The sequence below is a fragment of the Callorhinchus milii genome, unplaced genomic scaffold (genome assembly GCF_018977255.1).
Source record: "Callorhinchus milii isolate IMCB2004 unplaced genomic scaffold, IMCB_Cmil_1.0 Scaffold9, whole genome shotgun sequence".
NCBI classification, from domain to species: domain Eukaryota; kingdom Metazoa; phylum Chordata; class Chondrichthyes; order Chimaeriformes; family Callorhinchidae; genus Callorhinchus; species Callorhinchus milii.
This window is the reverse complement of record NW_024704750.1, coordinates 3,954,998-3,970,893: the sequence shown is the minus strand read 5'-3', so window position 1 is coordinate 3,970,893 and position 15,896 is coordinate 3,954,998. Positions and strand designations below refer to the sequence as shown.

The 15,896-nt window shown below is 34.8% G+C and overlaps 2 protein-coding genes across 3 annotated transcripts in view; one reads left to right on the top strand and one right to left on the bottom strand.

Annotated features, from left to right (window-relative positions):
• zc3h14 (zinc finger CCCH-type containing 14) overlaps positions 1-5,444 on the top strand; it is a gene marked incomplete in the record, with an annotated part of 10,725 nt that extends 5,281 nt beyond the window's left edge. The window contains 9 exon segments of one of the 2 annotated variants that reach the window (XM_042338272.1): positions 375-475; positions 1,452-1,601; positions 2,508-2,658; positions 3,105-3,283; positions 3,445-3,565; positions 3,909-4,045; positions 4,430-4,509; positions 4,621-4,730; positions 4,955-5,444. In XM_042338272.1, coding sequence (XP_042194206.1) covers positions 375-475; positions 1,452-1,601; positions 2,508-2,658; positions 3,105-3,283; positions 3,445-3,565; positions 3,909-4,045; positions 4,430-4,509; positions 4,621-4,730; positions 4,955-4,961 — 1,036 coding nt within the window. 2 annotated transcript variants of the gene reach the window in all.
• The window catches only part of LOC103185368 (EMAP like 5), a 34,755-nt gene continuing 24,162 nt past the window's right edge, over positions 5,304-15,896 (bottom strand). The window contains 15 exon segments of the mRNA XM_007903820.2: positions 5,304-7,841; positions 8,013-8,113; positions 8,390-8,543; positions 9,290-9,393; positions 9,887-10,049; positions 11,417-11,589; positions 11,991-12,019; positions 12,022-12,178; positions 12,280-12,394; positions 12,838-12,995; positions 13,365-13,573; positions 13,719-13,892; positions 14,312-14,332; positions 15,090-15,188; positions 15,420-15,549. Of these exon segments, the coding sequence (XP_007902011.2) occupies positions 7,817-7,841; positions 8,013-8,113; positions 8,390-8,543; positions 9,290-9,393; positions 9,887-10,049; positions 11,417-11,589; positions 11,991-12,019; positions 12,022-12,178; positions 12,280-12,394; positions 12,838-12,995; positions 13,365-13,573; positions 13,719-13,892; positions 14,312-14,332; positions 15,090-15,188; positions 15,420-15,549 (1,812 nt within the window). The 3' untranslated portion in view covers positions 5,304-7,816.

The window sequence follows — 15,896 nt, the reverse complement described above, 5'->3', positions numbered from 1 at the left end:
GCCTGGAATTCCTCTTTAATAATTGTTAGACCCACAATAAATGTTGATAGACCCACAGTGTTCACACAAAAAGAGTAGTTACACAAATCAGATGTTGTCTTTTCTGCAAAGGTTTAAGCATAGACTCTGCTGTTATGATGTAGACAGAATTACTCTGGAAATAGCTCACACATAGTCAGCACACCTAGCTCAAGGTGTTACGGAAAGTGAAGGACAGGATTGGGTGAATAAATGGACTTTCCTACAGAATTTCTGGACATTACGCAACTGGATTAATAGCCTGCAATGAGGTTTCTTTGCTTAAATTTTATTTTTAAACAAAAAGACCTGGAAAGAAACTCATCTTGAATTAACTGGTTTTCTTTGTTCTTGAGGCCTACTTTGCCACCTTCCAAACAGGCCAATAAGAATCTAATCCTGAAAGCAATCACAGAGGCCCAAAAGTCTGTGTGCAACACAACAAACTATCCACAAGGTAATGTAGACTTGTATATCAGTCAGTGAGTGCTTTTTTTGTATTTACGATTGTGTTGAACGATATTCAGACTGTGATATTAGAATCCTTTTTTGTTTGCTCTAAAGCTGAACTAAAGTATGATCTCCGTGGGGCTAAATTGGCTCTGAGGAGACACACTAGGCAAAGCCACTAGTTCTAGCAAAGAATTTGAAAGAGAATTGGATAGGCAGTTGAAGAGCAACAAGATGAAAGGGTAAAGGGAAAGAAGGAAAATGTAGATCCCAAATGCTGAATGGCTTCTTTCTTTGCTGTAAGCTATTTAGGGTATATATTTTGTTGAACTATTATGTAGACAGCCCTCTGTTTGGTGAGCTGGTTGTTGATGATATACTATTTTGTGATTCATAGCACTTTTCCATTTTGTATCAGGAAGTCTGGAATATTAAAATGAGACTAGAAATGAGTGAAATAGTATACCACTGGTAATTTGCAAATCTGAAAGATAATTGAATCAATCAATGGAGATGTTTTTCCATCTCCCATTGTTCTCTAAAACATAACAGCAAATTTTAGATATAGTTACGATAGAGTCAAAAGGAAAGCCATGAAACTCACTGTCTAGATTTTTGACATGGAACATGGTATGAATCAAAGAAAATGTCACCTTCCAAAATGCCAACCATCTTCCCATTGTAGCATGTTTCTGTTCTTAAATGAACCCAGTGTTTGTAATATATACCACCAGCTTTACTAATACACTGTTTATGGGGCAATTCAGTATAAGGCGCACAAGCTTCAGTGGAATACTCCCTTTAGAAATTCATTATAACCCACAAAATCATCAATACAAAATTTGTTTAGCGCCTTTCATGTCAGGAGGACATCTCAAGTGATTTAGTTCTTCTGTGGATAATGTATTTGATGCTTGAAATATCTAAAATTATTAAATTATAATTGTCTCGTTTGTAAGTGTGGCTTTTTATTTTGTTTCAAGTGTTTGTGAAGCAGACTGTTCCTGTGGCTCCTCGAACCCGTGCACAACAAGACACTGAAGTGAAAGTGATTGAGGTAGAAGATAAACCACAGCAGCCTGGCTCACCACTCCAGATCGATGTGGATGAACAGCTTGTACAAAAGCATTATTGTAAGAATGAAATTAATTTTACATTATTTGTGGGATGATAGGCTACAACAACAACAACAACAACATGTCTCAAGGCTCTACCAACCAAGAGTAAAGTAACTAAATGTTAGTGAAAGTGAGTGTGTGGTTTAATTTGGATCAGACTTGGGCTTTGTAATTTAGAACCGATTGGTTCTTTGTTTGAATAGATAGAGCTTTTTACAACCTTTTTATTCCTATTCCGTCTTAAAGTTAATGAAGTAGTGTTGGGATATCATTCCATCAGTAATCCTTTGCCAGGAGGTATTATTCAATTAAGACCTGTCATATTTAAGTCATGTGGAGTCCTGCAACTCGGTGGTAAGAGCACTCGTCTTGCAAGTTAGAGACCTGGGTTCGATTCCCGGCAGGGCAAAACCTTGGGCAAGTTTCATTACTCCACGCGCTTAATAATAATCCCTCAAGAAAAAAAATAGTAAATTGGTCACTTCATTCCACGACTGTTTGTGGGACATTGCTGTGCGTAATTGGCTGCTGCATTTTACCCACAAATATACAATCAATTCACTTTACAGTATGTTCTGTGAAGCGCTTTGGGACATCCTCCCGACGTGAAAAGCGCTATATCAAATGCAAGGATTATTATTATTATTATTATTCTGTGAAGCGGTTTGAGAAGTCTAGAAAACATGAAAAGCTCTATATCAAACGCAAGGATTAGTATTATTAATACTGGACTTTGTTTCTAACCATCGGCAACCCTGATTCTTACCTTTTTTTAAAGAAAAGTAATAGGACAAGCGTATTTCTCTATTCTATGCATGCTCAGTGATTTTACTTTACCCACACACTAACTTATGTTCAGGGCTATCAATAGGTTTAATTGGTTTAAAACTGGAAAATATCTACTTTGTTTCAAATTTCCAGTGAAACCTATAGAAACCAGAATAAGTTGTGATACCAGATCTTTCATCCTGAAGAAGTCTGTGCTGGAGGAAGTGGAACCACAGCTCCAAGTGAAAGAGACAATTTGCCCGGAAGCTGCGTCAGCAGAACAAGCCCGTGTCATACAAACCAAGTAAGTAGCACATTCGTGGAGTAATTAATGTAGGTTTAACAATGGCTTTGATATTTTGTTCAATTACAGTCAATCAAAAAGGTCTCCAAATTATTCCTCGATGCTGCAGATTTAAAGATTGGTTAATAAAATCCAATCCTATCAGTAAATAAAAGTGATGTGTTGGAAGGGTTGTAAATAAGGTCCAACTGTGTGGTATGTCCAGTCCTGTAAAACTTAGTTCAGTCAGTCCTTGCAGAAGCTATGTCAGGATTCTGTACCTCTGCAGCAGGATTTGTGGGCGGAGAAGCTCGCTTTTGGTGTCATGTTTTACAAAGCAAGTCTGGAAAGTAGGATGGGTAATCTTCGTACTTTCCCTCTTTAGAATTTAATCAGTTAGATTAAACCATTTCCCTTTTTAATATTTTTGTGATAGCTGCATTTAAAAAAAAATCTTCTCATTGTAGAGATCAAAATGAACCTGAGGAATCGAGTCCCAAGTTTATTGTGACACTGGATGGCATTCCAAGTCCTCCTGGATATGTTTCAGAGCAAGAGGAAGAGACCGAACCTTTGGAACAGGAGGCAGGAAGGGAATACAGATTACCAATACAAACTGTGACTCGACCACTGAAGGAGTTTGATGGTAATTGTTGTGTCTTATATCTTGCTTTCTTTCTAAAATAATCATTTTGTGAGAGTCCTAATCCTTTTGGTGTGTCAGACACCGACTGACTTTACATCAGAGAAATCCAATCGATGTGCGCTGAATATATTAAAACGTATCCTCTTTATCTTCTGCATCAGAAGAGATTGATGAGGACTCTTTTCAACCAAAGCGTCAGAAGGTCGCAGAGCGATGCAAATATTGGCCTGCATGCAAAAATGGCGATGAGTGCATGTATCATCATCCTATCGCCTCATGCAAGTGAGTACCGACCTTAGATGCGTGTAGCTAAGTTTTATAAGGTTTTTCTAAGATGGTTTGCTGAGCATTGTTTTTTGGTATATTTTCAATACAATCATAGAAATGAGTTTGCATTGAAGAATGTGCTGACATACATTTATATCTGCTTATTAATTTTAGGATTTATTTGAAGAGAAGAGAATTTTCAGAGAAAGATAATTTTTCCAGTCTCCCCATTATTTTAGATTTCATTTTAAAATTGAGTAACTTAATGGACTTTAGGAAGGGGAAGTTTAAAAAAAATGTTTACCCACATTGATGTTCCCTCGGTGTAGTTCCTTAATATAATTTTGTCTTTTTGCAGAACCTTTCCAAACTGCAAGTTTGGGGATAAATGCCTCTTTATCCATCCCAATTGCAAGTACGACTCCAAGTGTACGAGACCAGATTGTCCGTACACCCATGCAAGCAGACGGAGTCAGCCATTGCTAAAACAGCCAGGTTTGTACAGTAAAAAAGACTTCCATCTCAACATATTGATGTAAATGAAGCTTTGCAGTGTAGGATTTCTGTTTTAACAAATGTACTGTGTGATTTGTATATTGAAATGTTTTTTTATTACCTGGTTAGTACTCTTCAGATGTGAGACAGCAATGTTGCTGTTTTATTTCTGATTATTCTTCCTTCTTCGAGTGTCACCAATCATTTTGTGTGTGTGTACAGGATGATGTCTATCACAGAAATACTACAGAATATTTTGGGACTTAACATCTAAAATGTTCTACTGCAGTCGAGCAATGATTGCTTATTTTTATGCATAGGTTTAACATTTATTTGCTTTGATTGTGACTTGCGATGTGAAATCTGTGTCTGTTTGTTCAGCAGCTGTGATAAGTTCAGGAAGTTCTTTGTGTCGTTTCTTTCCCGAATGCAAAAAGGTGGAGTGCCCCTTTATTCATCCAAAGGTATGCACCAACATTTTTTAAAATGAGCAAGGTCGATGAGTGTATACTGTCGCACACTATTATTATTTTGAGGAGTGCAAATAACGCTAAATTTGCTGTTGTCATTCCCAGCCTTGTCGGTTCGGCACCCACTGCAAGAGAGCTGACTGCACATTCTATCACCCCGTCGTTACATTACCTCCACGCCATGCACTAAAATGGACAAGGTCTCAGCAGAATAGGTAATCAAAGCCTGGTCGTGAATTCTGTAAGGTTTGTTAAGAACCTGCAAGAACATTTGTTGTTGGAGAACGCGACACAATGCTTGATTGCATTTCTGAGCATTTTGAAACATTTGTAATTGAGTTTGATTGAATGGTTAAGCTCGCTGCAGATTTACCATAGCATAATGAATGCTAATCATAAAACATCAGGTTAATTGTATTTTTCCCTGCTTTTTTTTCAGTGAATGATGTGTTTGGTGCACACACGTCATTGTGGAATCGAGAACCGTGCAAATGTGAAGGCGTAGCAATTTGCAGATCCTTATTTTGTCTTTCAATATTGCTAAAGTTTAATGTTAACAAAACAGAGTTAATTTTTTCTCAAATTGACTGATTAGTTTCCCCATAACTTAGAGGCTAACATTGCTCTGGTCCCCTTTGTGAGAGCCATTTTGTATTTTGTTTTTGTGCTGTTATAAAGCAGATGGTTTTCTACTTGATGATAGAATACCCATAACTGACAAATACCATAATTTAACAAAGTGCTCCATTTGTAGAAATTACTTCTTGATAAAAAACACAGTAAAACAGTTGATCAAGAATATTTTTAATGGATTAGTCTGTTTTATTGCTTCTTACACCACCACTACAGAGAACTGTACTTGTACTCACACCATTTTTCCACCATGTAATAGTTCTAAATGGATTTAAAATCATATTTTTCAGATGTTACACCATGTGTGGTCATTCCTGTTAATGTCTGGTATTAAAATACTCTGTAAATAGATACAGTAATTAAGAGTACACAAGTATTGCATATTTCAAAACACTGATAAATCCAACAATTTGACAGAAATTAGTTTACATTCAGAAACAGAAAGATTTGTTGTGATTGACTTCACTTGTACCGTAAATGTTTTTTTGAGATTTGCTGAAAATTGCCTGTGATTGAATCAAAGACATACCATTGCTTCAAAGTTTTAGTCAGACCTACCATTAAATCCTCAGCTATAAATATGGATGAGCAACTTGTTATGGGACCTACATTGGTTTGATCTGCACATTTGCTCAGAATCAAGCCTGGGCTTTCCTTTGTGGTAGTCTACTTCTAAAATAGTTACATCTTCTTTAGAAGCCTGTGTGGAAGTGCCCCAAATTGCATGCCATTAGAAGTTTTATGGTGTTAATTGCATTCTGTGCTTTAAATAGAAAATGTGGATAGTAAATGCCTGCTTTCAATCTAATTTGCATAAATGCACAAATCTTGAGGTCTAACTTGCATTTAAATTTAGAAATTCCGAAGTATCAAACAGGAATTCAGAATCATGGCATTTCAACTGTCAGTTGTTTTTTCTTTTCATGTCAAAAATGCTGCTAATGCTCGAGGGCCAGAAGTTGACGACACAATGTCCTTGAGAATATTCTGAATTATTTCCAGATGTATTTCATACAGTACAATTATTTCTAGTTCTTGCTGCTGCAGAATTTTGGCTTTTCTGTGCAACTCCTAGAGCTGGCACAATGCAGATATGAAAATTTAAACAATTTCCTGTGCAAGGTCATGCTGAGAGACTCTCTTGGACGTTAGACTATTAAAACTGTCGGGTTACAGACAGTAAAAGATCTACAATTCCGTTTCCATATACCTTAATCTTACAATTGAAGGTACAAAAAAATCAAGTGAACAATCGTAAAGTAACTGTATTCAGTACTTTGACTTCACAAACATACATATGAAATGGAAAGCAGATATACAAAAATAGAATTTCATGAAATTGTATAACAATTAAACAAGTTGCAATTTTTTCCAAACATTAAATATGTCATTTCAATGTGTTTTTTCATAGTTGCACAGACAAATTATATTTACAGTAAACTACAATTTCAAAACATTTAAACCATCTTAAACATGACATTAATTAACAAAATACTTTGTTTTTAGTTTATTTTACACTAACTGGAGAAGCATAGTTTGATTACTAACTTTATGTAGGAAAATGTGAAGGACCAGCAGTTCCTTTGGCCAGTCTCAAAGTAAAACCCAAATTATACTGTATTAATATTTTGCCAGACTGTCATCTTTTTATTTGGGGTTTTAAAAAAATACAACCTAAGTCCAAATTAACATGTAACACTGACATTAGCACTACATGTAAGCCTGTGAAATTTGTATAAAGTAAGACTTGGGATGCTGTGCAGATTAAGGCAATAACATCTATTTATGGTTTTAAAAAATACTACCGACAGTGCTATTTAATCCTAATCTGCAGGATCACAATCCTTTGAAAGTTGCAAACACTTTCAGATTCACATTAAAATGGTAGCCAATTGTAATTGTTACACTGAAGTAAAGTTTAATTGTTCAGATAGCCACAGTGACTGGTACAGTAGTGCATAGTATGCTTTGGCAAGCTGGCTTCAGCTTTTATACTGACGTCCAAATATTACTCAGCTGGTCTGCCCAGGAAGAAGGCCACTAAATACTATTTTGTTCATTTCAGATTTCTGTTGTTAGCTTTGCAATTACTTTGTAAAATAAAATGCAAAGCACAATGAGTTTACTAAAAATATATAACTGTCTTGGTTAAGGCTAATTGCCACATCAGCTACAGCACAGCATTGTGGAGATATTAAGTTAAATAGGTGTGTTATACATAGCAGCTTACATACAGTATATTACAGTTAGCTTTTTGTGCATTGATAGAACTCAATTAACCCTTTCACTGGCATTGCCACATGATTCTTTAGTAATTCTGTCAACCACAGAACCATAGTTGTAGAATGGTCAAAAAAGCAACTTTTACTTTGTACACAATGAAATTAAAGTGTGCGCTAAAATTCATTTAGTTGAATCAATATACACATGGCTGTGTAGTAGCAAACCTGACAAATTGCCATAGACCAAAATGATTGAAAATACTTGTTTCTCAATTCACATTTGTGAAAGTGAACTACCTTCCAAATTCCTCTTGCTAATGTTGCCAGTTGCCTTGTTCTCAACCAACAATATGAATGTGGAGCATTTCTTCTCAGTGTTTTTGGTGTGAATTGAATTTCTTGATTCCCATCTCTTGTGCGTGTTCAAAACTCCATTTCATGTTTGTCTACGAACACTTCCACACGAACAAACTTCAATGGGGGGATGGGGGCAGGAGGGAGCGAAATGTAAGTAAAGAAAAATCAGGTGCTTCGTTAAAACAATAGATTGTGACATTTGCAAACTACAATTCATCTTTCATTTTTACAGGAAATGCTAGTTTATAGCATTGAGCTGAAAAACATTTCAACTGCACCACTCACCTGCAGTCCTTTCCTCCAGCACTGATGACATATCTGTCTCCGCTAGTGAATCTTACATTGGTGATATGAGCAGAGTGACCCAAGTATCTTTTGTGTTTTGCCTGCAGAGAAAAAAATTGAAATGCTGGAATTCATAGGTACTCTGTCTTGAGTATTATACATGGATATGATTTCTGCATTCAACTTCAGAGATGAGGCTGGAAAATATTTGGTTTGGTCTTTACTTACAAAGTCATTTGATGAAAATGTTCTCATAACAAATGCACCCATAGTAGAATGGCAAACAAAAAAAATGTATGCAATATGAAAAACCTTTACATGTTTATATGCCAACTAGAATGCTTTGTTATATATCAAAAAAACTTACAAAGACTTACAAATTTCTCAATGCAAGGAAAGTCGTAGAGTTTCACCATTCCAAAATCATCTCCTGTTACAATGTTGAGGCCCGAATGAGAGACACAGCCACAATTTACATCAGCTTTATCCAAATTACGAGACCAGATACCAATGACCTCATCACCTAGAATACTGGAAGAAAGACGAGGATTCAGCGTTTGCAAAATCATACCCCCAATTTTCTTTCCCTATTTGCAGTTTGTTTGCTCCATATAGTAAACACTATCGGTTTGTGGCAATGAAACTTTTCCTTCAGTCACCATTGATGTATCTTCTACCAAACCCATGTTGTCTTGGTATATCTCTCCCACCTTTCAAAAAGCTAAATATCTATTCATTCAATGTTATCTTTGAACGATTCTATTGTCCTCCCACTTCTTGCCCAATATCTGCCTTCTCAACATTATTAAATGCTTTTAGATGCTCTTTTATATAAATGTTACTATATAAATAAAAATAGTTTATAATTTTTGTTTGGAACCTGTTGTTTCAATATAGAACATCCTAATTTCAAAATTATCTAAATTCATTATAGAACATCCCACAAACATACAGTCAATTCACTTTACAGCATATTCTGTGAAGCGCTTTGAGACGTCTAGAAGACGTGGAAAGCACTATATCAAATGCAAGGATTATTATTATTTGTTTATTAAAGTAATGTATCTGTGTTGTTATTCATCCAACAACAATAATAAAATGTGGCAAAGGACTGGCCTCACTGGAGACAGGAGTAGACCTTCTTATGTAACTGCTATATCAAGTGTAAGCAAATGAATCTGGATTCTAGAAGAGTGCTAGTACCACTGCACTGGTGGCTTTTCTTATACATTGGTCATTTACGGTTTAAGATGAGTAAATTAAATAGTTCACTTCACCTTGTCCAAGTGGCCCAAGTTATTCGGTCAATCTGACACTGTTCAGAAACTTGTTTTCCTAAAGGCACTTCATACACGAGTCGTTTGTATGAACCAGTAGAAATCTGAGAAATCGTGTATCAAAACAGATAGCATTTAACTACACGGTTAACAATATTGAAAACTATTATTTAGTGTTTTTCTTCTTTTGTGCTTAGATATTTTAAGCCTAATAACAGCATATGCTTGATTAACTGCATAACATACCAGATATATAAAAATATCACCAATTATGTTTTTTTTTGTAAATATCGTGCCACAAAGAACAAGATTTATAGCAAATACATCATCTAGTTCAGACAGCACTTCATACATCACAACACTAATATTTTTAGTATTTCAATTATGTAGGCTCTTAATAAAAGCCAATTCCTTTAATTAATTTAACCAGTCGTAATCCTATCATAACTTTAAAGTTCTTTCGTACTGATCAAAATATATAAATGCAACTAAACATTTCTTGATTTCCATGATATTTGCAGCCAATGACATTAACATGACTTTAAAATCTTACAGCAATGTATACTCTGAGGCTAAAATATCTAAACTGCTGAATACCTGGATATATTTGCTGTCTGCTGAGAAGTCCAATTGGATAACAAAGCTGGGAATATCTCTACAATAGTTGATTCGATTTAGTGTTGGACCCAATGTGAGATCATAGAAGTCTACGGCATTCTCACATGTTCCCACAGCCAAAAAATGAGAGTTGGGACTAAACCTGTACAAGATTTTAACAATTAATTATAACATAAGAGAAAAAGTAGATTTCTAAACGTGTTTTAATGTGTAGCCAGCATTCTAATGCAGTACAATCAATACCATTAACACATTTCCACATTAGGTCAACTTTGTACAGGGAGACATTAAATGTGTGAAAAATTAGAATTAGTCTGAAACTCCTACTTTAGGGTTTGTATGTTGGGGGAGGACAGGACTGGGCTCGGCTATGAAACCACCCTACAATCAAATAACTGGCCAACACTCACTCACTCACTCATGAAGAATGGTTGTTTGGACAAGGTACCAGAGGGTTCCTGTCTAACTACTAACTGTGAGTCATTGACTTCAAGAAGGGAGAACAATTGGGTGAAAAGAAATTAAAACATCGATAGATGACCCAAATTAAAAGGTTGGGATTATTGGCTCAATTCAGCTAATTTTCTACACCAAAGTGCAAAATAAGCAGAAATTGTATTTCATATTTGTTCGAGGAAGCTTTCCTGCTGCAGACTTTGCAAAAGAAGTTTCCCAATTACTCACAATTTCATTTATTTATAGGTTAATTGCAATTTAACCTTCTAAAATGCCTCATTGTAACAACCTTCAATGGAGAGTTCAAGTTTTCATTCACAGGCAAGTCCATAGTTTCTGAAAAAGGAATAAACCTGGAATGAACTCCAGGTTATCCCAATTTGTCAGGTGATGCAGTTGTTAGATGTTTAGCTCTTCACTCAGACACTTCAGATGACTTTTTAAAAGGTGAATTATCAAAGCAAGATTGTGAACCAGTGTTGTACTGAAGTATGGCAAAATTGTCTTATTTCTGAGTTTCTGAAAACAAAATGCGATCTCTAGTTAGGTCTGATTGAAGCAAGCTTTTCAAATTAATGCTATCTTTTTGTCCAGATCTGGTCCAATCCCTACATTTCTCTTCATCAACCACCACCAGCTTCAAGTAGTCACAAATTGTACACTAGTCTGCTCATGGCATTCAGTCCTATTGAATTATCATCATTTATTCCAGATGTTTAAGCCTTGTTAGTTCTTGTATTGCTACTTGTGCATTTATCTCTATTCTTTGTTGACAAATAGATCAGATAGATCTTCCAGGGAACAGATTATTAATCCTATAAACTAATGTATCAAAACACTTCCAAAATAGTTCTACATTACACAAAACTATTAGTATACTGTTAGTTTATAATTATCTTGTTATTGTGAAAATGAAGATGGACAGTTTAGGTTTAGTATATAATTTTGCATGCAATGCCTATTCAGTTAACTGATTTCAGTTCTTTAATAAAGATAAATCAAAACGTTTTGGACAGTAACTGCCAAGATTTTTTTTAAGAGTATTTTCCTCACTTGATATCTTGAATGGCAGATCTTCGGTCTCGTTTTTTGCCCCAGATCTTCAGTGATGTGACGACAAGTATAATGAACTCTCCATTTTTCATACCAATCGCTACCATGTCTCCCTCTGGACTGTAGACTACAGTTCGAGCTGCATGGCCCAAATTTACCTTATTCAACATTTTCTGTTATTCAATCAAAAATATATTTGTGTCAGGAATGTTTAAAAAGTATTTCATATTTTCTGTTGTAGTAGTTGTATAGGATTTTGTAATGGGTTACAAAAGTTTTAACGATTACACAGCAACAAAACATTGAGCTCATAGTCTTGGCTGACACTTCAGTACTGTGTTTTGAAGTGCTGCATTGTCGGATGTGCCAACCTTTGGATAAGACATAAAACCAAGTTGCTGTCTGCGTGTTCAGGTGGGTGTTAAAGAACTGCCATTATTCAAAGAGTGAAATGGGTTTCTCCTAGTGTACTGCCCAACAATCCCCTAGAAAAAAAGTCATTCATTTCATGGGTGTTTGTGCGGCACTTCTGTGAGTAAATTAGTTACGTTCACCTACAAATACAAAACCTTACCTTTTCAACAATGTCCCATAATCTAACAGTCCATCTTCTGCAGCAGAGAGAAAGACATCTTTAGTGGGATGAGCTGAAAGACCCCAGATTGGTCCATCCATGTGACTGTTAATTAAAATGTTGCATACCGCATTCTTCTCACCAACCTCAATTATCTCTGCATTTCTTGTTCCAACTAAAATTTTCCCCTTTTAATAAAAAAAATCATAAACAAAAATGTTAATTTGGATAGAACTAACACTCTTCCAAGCTAATTGAATCTATATATGTATAAGTTTGGGACACATACCTTGCCTCTGCAGACTGAACGCACACAGTCAATCACCTGTCCAGTTTCTAATCTGAATGCACGACAACGCTTTAGCTCCTGATCCCACAGTTTCAAGGCACCTCCTTCCTTTGACCTGCTAAATGAAAATCACTCCATCTAGGTTTCATAAATACTTAAATCATATTTCCTTCTGCAATTCAAACACAAAACATATCTTTTTCCAAATATTTGACTGAATCACCTAGCTTTTATTTATATTGTTACAATATATTAGTCTTCAATTGTATGAAAAATGGTTAAATATATTACACAGCATTTAAACTGAGTAGTTTTCCTGTTTTTTTTAAACTTTAGTAAACAAAATACAACATTTACCTATACTTTTAACGGTTACATTTACCTATTCACATTGTGCTTGTGATTTATGACAATTCATTTACTAATGTTGATTTTTCCATGTATTTAATGATTTAAATTATGCATATAATAAAAAACGTAAATTTCCATAATTGTAATTTTAAAGATTATTGGGCATTCTTGGATTACAATTGAAATATCAGTTGTTAATTTACTCACGGTCTTTCTTTTCCTCCTGTTACTATCAAGCCATCTTTTAATGTTGTGTACATAGTGAAAACAGGACCATTGTGAGCTTTGGCCACAATTCGAACTAAAAGATGTTCCTTCCAAACACAAACATCTCCACTGATAGTACCCGTAAATGTCAGATTATTCTGGAAGTGAATAAAATGATAGCACTCTTAACAATATGTGCATCTGGTATCTATACATTCAGCACCTGTCCGATTAGGACTTTTTTGTTTAATTTTTTTGTTTTTCTAATACTAAATCATTTCAAATATAATTTAAATATAAATTATATTTGAAATGATTTAGTATTAGCAAAACAATGCTAAATTTATTTGGCATCCTCCAACCCCTAACCATCCCTATCAGTATAGTAATTAGAGAAAATTGGATGAGCTAAATGCTAAATGCAGTGAATTTATTGTTATAGTTGCCTAGCCATTGCAATGAGCACACTAGTCCTAGCAAGTGCCTATGAAAGAAATATCATACTAATTTTAGTTAAGTGTACTTACAGCTCCAAAAGCTACCGCAAGCATGGTTTGCATCCTGGCATCCTCAATTGAACTTAGGTTGCCTTTTTTGCTTTCCAAAGCTTTGCCAGCTAGGGTCCAAAACCGTACATGTTTGACACCCACTGATACAAACTGGGTGTCTGAATCTGGCCTGAATTCCGCAACAAAAATTCTCTTGGTGTGACCTGTTTGACCAGCAACTTTGGCACCTGGAAAACAAAAAAAATGTTTTCCCACTAGATAAATGCCTTTTGTATTTTAATATAAATGTTTCTTTTTTTTTTAAAAGAGGGAATCAAGTCTTCACTCTAAATACTTTTAACATTTGTGTGTTATCTCCTTTGATCACCTTACCTTCCTGCCATCTCCAGACAGTGATGATATATTCTGGATCCAGCCCCACTGAGAGCAGGAGTTTGCCTGTGGCACTAAAGCTGACAGAACAGACCCCCTTTGAATAGTAACAGCGGAGCACAGATTGCGTCTGTTTGGTCATAGCATCCCAAATATGAATTGAAGGGGAATTACCTGAGAAAACACATACTTTCATTAATTCAAACATAGAAATCATTATCACTGAACAATGTGAATCATTTCAGATCATTATAAGACATATTTCTCATACTCAAAACATAAGCTAATTGTATACTTAAGCCTCTACATCCTTTATAAAAAGTAATATCCAATGGAGTTACCTTTCATTATTTATGTCATGTGGACTGTTGCCAACTCATGTAGTGTATTCCCTTACAGGTAATGGATATTAGTAACTAACTGCAACCAATTACATTTCATTTTTGATGATGCAGTTAATAATATATTGCCCCAATAGTGCAGATAACATTCAAGTCTGGACACTTATAACTTGCATCTCTTTGCATTGTTTTATTTTGTGAAGAGTTACTTATTGAAGAAATAGAGTGCAGGGCAGGAATTGTGTTTCTTACCTGACATATCAGCAGATTCACCTTTTAAATTATATCAGAGTCCAGAAGCAAAATACAATAAAAACAAATAGTCAGTTAGATGACATAGCATAAGCACTCTACATAGCAGATCTTTACTGTAACATATCTTCACTGAATCTCAAGTTTATGGTTGCAACTCCTAGATACAGTATTTATTAATTCTTAGCAACATTTTAAAAAAAAATACGAATTGGACACAGGATCTGAATAGATGGAACTCCTACATGCAACTCTGTACTTCTTGAACATCCTATAATATTGATAATAGTTTATTCCATAAAACAGCAGACAAAACAGCATTTAATATTTAGTTTGTAGTTGTTGAGCAAGATGGGTCAAATGTATAACACATTATCATAAATGATAAAATGGTTTGAAGGGCAATTTTGTTTTAGTAATATTTCAACAATATAAAAAGCTAAACAAACTTGCCAAACTATATAAAATCTTGAACTTATATTTCATATTCACATAATTAGTAACGTAGAAAGGCGGTGCAAATATTTTGTTTATATTCTGTAACAAAACAATCATGAAATGATTGATCGCGTAAAAGGTTCTGTACAATATACTAATGTAAAGTGTCAGCTGTAGAAACATCTATTGAAACATCTTGTGAGAGACATCTATTTTAAATTTCAACATAACCAGATAAACTATAATTAATGTATTGGAATTTGTATCAATTTGATCAAGAACCATGGAAAAATACTTAAGAGATGTACTGTATTTCACTCATTGCCTCTGTCCTACATACCTACTTGTCCCGTTGCTATTATATTTTGAAATTTGGGATGCTGGTTAACAGTTAAGCACAGAATGTCATCTGTATGTTCAAGATAAAAAGACTGCGAACCTAAAATAAATTAAATAAATATAAGTATGGCTAATAACAAGCAACAAGAATCAGCATAATTAGTATTCCTCTCAATAAGATACGTATCAATGCTATTTCATATTTATATAAAGCTTTATAAAAATTCTCACAATCCAACAGCATCCAACTTAAAAAAATTCATACAATAAAAAAATGAAGAAATGTGAAATAAAATACTGCAACATTTAAAATGCAAAATAATGATTCCACCTGTGCCAAGGTTAAACACAATTCCAATTGACGCTGTGTGATAAATGATGTCAGCACCATCGTTCAAGTAATGAACATTGTTTCGACAATCATTGCCACGATATCCAAAAACAAGCTCCAGAGACAGGTCCTATTAAATCAAAAGAAAATAATAACATCCTTTTTAAAAAAAAACTAAAGATTAAAATAGAAGTTTAAGAACTGTTTAAAATATCCCCAGCTACATTACAAAACTATTGTACACCCTTATGTTTGCAATTTAGGATAAAAACCCAATTGGTCATGAATAAAGATGAAAGAAGGTCTAAGAACAATCTGTTTCGGAAGTTAGCATAAAACAAGTTAATACAGAATAAGAAAGGACAAATAGTCCCAATTAACCTACACAACTTGGCCCATCGAACTTTTTACCCAACCTGGCACTGGATAGATACCTCTCAACTTTCAAAGGTAATCAAGCAAACAGTGTCATGAACC